The following is a 6000-nucleotide window of genomic DNA, read 5'->3' on the forward strand; positions in this document are numbered from 1 at the left end:
CGACAGCAGGAAGCCGCTGATGAGGAACGGCCCAGGATGTTCTCGCGCGATCAGCGATAGCCAGCGGGGGAGCCAGTCGGAGGTAAGTGTCACACATAGTGATATCGCTAGCAATATCGCTGCTGCGTCACAAAATCGGTGACGCTTTAGCGATATTGCTAGCGATATCGCTATGTGTGAAGCCCCCTTTAGGGTGATCAATGAGTGGAATAGGCTACCACCAGAAGTGGCAGGTTTTTCTTCAATGGAAGTTTTCAAACAGAAGCTAGACAGAAATCTGTCTGAGATGGTTTAGTGAATCCTGCATTCAACAAGACACAATGACACTTAGGCCGGGGTCACACTAGAGAGGAATACGGACGAGTGAGAGGGGTAAAAAGCACGCATTAGACACAAACAAATTATTCTCTCTGAGTTTGCTCCCAACAGCCGTATATTTCTCGGGCGTATTCTACGGTCCGTGCCAATCGCAGCATGCTGAGATTGTCAGCGTACTACGCCCGTAATATGCCAATGCAAGTCTATGGGTGCGCAAAAAAAAAAGGATTACACACGGACCACACATGTGACTTGCGAGAAATACACACCCGGTGTCTTTTAGAAAAGCCGGCAATTCAGTGCGCTATACAGTAAACTCACACTGACAGGTTTAATAAAGAAAGAAAGAATAGATATATACACATAGAATACATATATATACATACATACATACATACATGTCATTGTGACAAACATATATATATATATTTATATTTCACAGAGTTCTTCATAGCAGAATAGCCGCTAATTAACTCTATCAAATAATTCCCCAACCCGACATGAAATGACACATGGTTTACATTCAGTAAAGCATTTCATTTCATGTTTTTTTATATGTCCTTGACTAATAATTAGATGAGGGTTTGTGTGCAAAATTTGGGAGTTGTAGTTGTTATTTTAAGGGGTTAATTCTTTGTTAAAAAATGCGTGGGCTTCCCATTGCCCTATATTGGTGGCGAGTGGGTTAATCTAACAAAGGGTTAATGTCACCATTCGATTGTAAGGTGACATTAACCCTTTGTTAGATTAACCCACTCGCCACCGCTACAGGGCAATGGGAAGCCCACACATTTTTTAACAATGAATTAACCCCTTAAAATAAAAACTACAACTCCCAAATTTTGCACACAAACCCTCATCTAATTATTAGTCAGGGACATATAAAAAAAAAACATGAAATGAAATGCTTTATTGAATGTAAACCATGTGTCATTTCATGTCGGGTTGGAGAATGATTTAATAGAAGCCGGCAAGTTAATTAGCGGCTATTCTGCTATGAAGAACTCTGTGAAGTACAAATATATATATATATGTTTGTCACAATGACATGTATGTATATATATATATATATATATATATACACACACATGTATTCTATGTGTCTATATCTATTCTTTCGTTTGTGTTATAAAACCTGTTATAGGGCTCCATTATATGTCCATTTTGCAAGGCGGCGAGAAAATCTCAGCATACGGATTCCATACGGATTACATACGGATTACATACGGATGCTTACATGAGCAAAATACGCAACCACACCTTGCTTGCGGATGACATACGGAGCACTATTTAGGGGTCATTCATCCGTATTACGTCTGTAAACTACGGACCGTATTTTGCGTCGGTTAGTGTGACCCCGACCTTAAAGTTCCCTTCCAACTCTAACATTCTATGATTTTATGATTTTTTCAGCTGGACTGCTACTGATGCTCATGGCATATATTTTATCCTATAGAATGACAATTAAAATATCATTTTCATATAGCACAAATGTGTGGCAGTTAAGATACTGCTGGACTCCCACTGTCCCAAAGGGGGGGGACTGGTTATCGGTAAAGATGTTTTGTGTGGGTGAAACTGTTTATGTGTATAATAATTCTACACATAAAAAATCTACAAATACCCTATTCTGCACTTGAGCTAGGGTATTAGCTAGTAATAAAAGATAACAAACCATACTTTATGGTAATTTAAAAAAATGTACATACCTCAATCTCTGTTTCAACAGGATTGCAGATGATGCCTAAAATATAAAATGCGGCACACATAAAAAATAAAATACACAATAAAAAATAACAAAAAATCACCTTAACACAGATAATTAATAAATGCAGCAAACCCCCCAAAAAGTAAATGCAGAAAAAAAACCATTATGATTAGTAATAACGATTAAACAATAAAACAGTTATTAAGAATATAAACCTGTGAAACTGGTAAATGCCACAACAGCAAAGGCAATGACTCCTATGGACTTCATGATGACAACTTATTATTTTGAACTTGCTCAGTAGATTCTGCAAATAAGTTTTCTACATGGGTGCTCTATATTTTTATATCCTGAATAAGTTTACCTAAGGAGGGCTAAAAGTAATACACCCTCAATACTGGGCTAAACAAATATAACAGTAACATAATGACATAACCAGCTAGGACGTAGCTTTTATTTATCAATTGTAAAGCAGTAACATTTACAAATATTTGCTTTTACTTGAATAACAAGAATAAAAAAGTGTGAAAGCTCTAGCGTTAGTTGCTTTTATTTTAATGTAATATTATTTCCTTAACCAAGATTAACAAACATTAAAAAAAAACATAAATATTACGATGACTGAACTGCACGTAGCTTAAAAAAAGGATTTATCTTTTTTGTTTTCTTGTTATTACTATTTGGCTTATAGAGCTTGCATGTAAAACACTACAGGGCTGGCTGCTCAGTCTTGCTTTGTTCTTATTTGTCAGACTAGATCTCTAATGGCTTTCTGACCTCTTTTGGAAGTAACATAAGCTCAAATTCTGTTTAAATTACATTTATTTAGCTTTTTTTTGTTTAAATATATGAGCTTTGATTTAATATAGAAGCTCATAAGAGATCAGAGTGTGGCTGCAGAGATAGCCATTAGTGATGAGTGAACGTGCTCGCCACTATCGGTACTCGCCCGAGTGTCACTGTGCTCGGTGTACTCGGCGAGCACCGAGTATTTCCAGGATTACTCAGCGGGAACTCGGGTCTCCACCTAGCAATTTTGGTGACTTTAGAGACTCAATTACGGTGCAGGGATTGTCTGCCAGGCCATGAAACGCCGCAGCCATCTTTCTTGTGGTCGTGCAGTGATTGGCTGGCCGCACAGCATCATCAAGGGTATAAGGGATCGGATGTGGCCATGCTCGCCGCATTCAGCTCCGGATTGAGAGAGTGTAGGTAGAGTGGCTGCCTTGATAGGGTCAGAATTGGGCATTTCTCAGTTAGTGTGGGGTCTACCATCCTAAATACTCACATCCAGCTAAACCAACAGTCCCTGTAAGGACTAGTTCTGAAGTATAAAGGTTCCAGTGTTAGGCAGGCAGGGGAGTGTACGTTGCTGTATACACATCAGTGCAAGGCCTGCAGGCACTGTACGTGTGTATATAGAGCATTGCATATATCATATCTGTGGGTGGTGAAATTTTGGCCAGTTTACGGCTTTTTTCTCTTTTTTGCCTGGCTGTTAGTCTTGCTTAAATAAAGCAGTATTTAGGCTAAAAAAAGAATAAAAATGTCACCTATTTTTTGATGCGGTATCTTCGTGCCAGCTCTTATCTGTGCGTGGTGAAATTTTGGCCAGTTTAAGGCTTTTTTCTCTTTTTTCCCTGGCTGTTAATTTTGCTTAAATAATACAGTATTTAGGCAAAAAAATAAAAAGGCCACACATTTTTTGGTGCGGTATCTTGGTCCCAGTTCTTATCTGTGCGTGCTTAACCCATTCCTTACCGATGATGGAAGAGTACGTCATCAGTAAGGTCCCCCGCTTTGAGGTTGGCTCCGGCTGACATGTGCCCGCAATAGGCTCGAGTGGAATCGCCATCCGCCCGCACCTATTAACTAGTTAAATCTAGTTAGATCTGCTCATCGCCCATATGTAGCAGAGCCGATCGACTATTGTATGCTTCAAGCCTCCTATGGAGGCTATTGAAGCATGCCAAAAGTAAAAAAAATGTTTAAAAATAAAAAAAATAAAAAAAACCTAAAAGTTCAAATCACCACCCCTTTCGCCCCCATCAAAATAAAACAATAAAAAAAAATCCCACATGCACATATTAGGATTTGCCACATTCAGAATCACCTGGTCTATCAATAAAAAAATGCATTAACCCGATTGATAAACGGCATAGCGGGAAAAAAATTCAAAACACCAGAATTACGTTTTTTTGGTTGCCGTGACATTGCATTAAAATGCAATAACAGGCGATCAAAAGAACGTATCTGCACAAATGTGGTATCATTAAAAACGTCAGCCCGGCATGCAAAAAATAAGCCCTCACCCAACCCCAGATCATGAAAAATGGAGACGCTACGAGTCTCAGAAAATTGCGCAATTTTTTTTTTTTTAGCAAACTTTGGAATTTTTTTTCACCACTTAGATAAAAGAGAGCATAGACATGTTTGGTGTCTATGAACTCGTAATGACCTGGGGAATCATAATGGCAGGTCAGATTTAGCAACTAGTGAACCTAGCAAAAAAGCCAAGCAAAAAACAAGTGTGGGATTGCACTTTTTTCGCAATTTCACCGCACTTGGAATTTTTTTCCAGTTTTCAAGTACACAACATGGTAAAACCAATGGTGTCATTTAAAAGTACAACTCACCCCACAAAAAATAAGCCCACACATGGCCATATTGACAGAAAAATAAAAAAGTTATGGCTCTGGAAAGAAGGGGAGCGAAACACTGAAAAAAGCTCTGGGAGTGAAGGGGTTAAATTTTGGCCAGTTTATGGCTTTTTTTCTCTTTTGTGCCAGGCTGTTAGTTTTGCTTCAATAAAACAGCATTTATGCCAAAAAAAAATAAAAAAGGCCACCCATTTTTTGGTGCGGTATCTTCGTGCCAGCTCTTGTCTGTGCGTGGGGAAATTTTGCGCAGTTTATGGCTTTTTTCTCTTTTGTGCCTGGCTGTTAGTTTTGCTTCAATAAAGCAGTATTTAGGCCACAAAAAAGGCCACCCATTTTTTAGTGCGGTATCTTCCTGCCAGCTCTTATCTGTGCGTGCTTAAATTTTGGCCAGTTTACGGCTTTTTTCTCTTTTTTGCCTGGCTGTTAGTTTTGCTTAAGTAAAGCAGTATTTAGACCAAAAAAAAAATTAAAAAGTCTACCCATTTTTTGGTGCAGTATCTTCGTGCCAGCTCTTATCTGTGCATTGTGAAATTTTGGCCAGTTGACGGCTTTTTTCTCTTTTTTGCCTGGCTGTTAGTTTTGCTTAAGTAAAGCAGTATTTAGACCAAAAAAAAAATTAAAAAGTCTACCCATTTTTTGGTGCAGTATCTTCGTGCCAGCTCTTATCTGTGCATTGAGAATTTTGGCCAGTTGACGGCTTTTTTCTCTTTTGTGCCTGGTTGTTAGTTTTGCTTCAATAAAGCAGTATTTAGGCCAAAAAAAGGCCACCCATTTTTTTGTTGCAGTATCTTCGTGCCAGCTCTTATCTGTGTGTGGGGAAAGTTTGGCCAGTTTTCTTTGGTTTCTTTTTTCGGGCCTGGCTGTCACAGTCGTTATATCCAGCAGTCTTTTGTATCCAAAAAATTATGTAAAATTAATAGTCTGTTATCTCAGGCTGAGGCCTAGTATATCTGTGGTGGAAAATTGTTTGCTTTGCAGGCATACTTATCACATCTAATTTTTCTCACAATAAATACATTTGTATTGAGGTTTTGAAGTCTTTTAGTAGTCCAATTAAAATGGTCAAGGCAAGGGGCAAGGGACGGGGAAGAGGACGTGGTGCTGATGGTGCATGCAGAGGACAAGGCCGTGGTGAAGCAGTAAGTGGACCACAGTAAAGACCCATATCTGCGAGCTCGACCTTCCTGTCCCAGTTCCTAGGGAACCGCACCAAACCACTATTGAATCCAGAGCAGTGTGAAACGGTTGTTGGTTGGATAGTGGATAATGCTTCCAGTCACTTAGCCACCACCACCACGTCTTCCACAGTCAAGT

At 39.1% G+C, this 6000-nt stretch overlaps 1 protein-coding gene across 1 annotated transcript in view; it reads right to left on the bottom strand.

Annotated features, from left to right (window-relative positions):
- Positions 1 to 2363, bottom strand: part of LOC141048945 (ovomucoid-like) — a 70344-nt gene extending 67981 nt beyond the window's left edge. The window contains exons 1-2 of the mRNA XM_073545005.1: positions 2242 to 2363; positions 2028 to 2062 (exon numbers count right to left, since the gene is read on the bottom strand). Coding sequence (XP_073401106.1) covers positions 2028 to 2062; positions 2242 to 2296 — 90 coding nt within the window. The 5' untranslated portion in view covers positions 2297 to 2363. The remainder of the gene's footprint in view (positions 1 to 2027; positions 2063 to 2241) is intronic.
- Between the last annotated feature and the right edge of the window lie 3637 nt (positions 2364 to 6000).

Source organism: Dendrobates tinctorius, unplaced genomic scaffold (assembly GCF_039654945.1).
Source record: "Dendrobates tinctorius isolate UK_male_01 unplaced genomic scaffold, ASM3965494v1 ptg000139l, whole genome shotgun sequence".
In the NCBI taxonomy this organism is placed as follows: domain Eukaryota; kingdom Metazoa; phylum Chordata; class Amphibia; order Anura; family Dendrobatidae; genus Dendrobates; species Dendrobates tinctorius.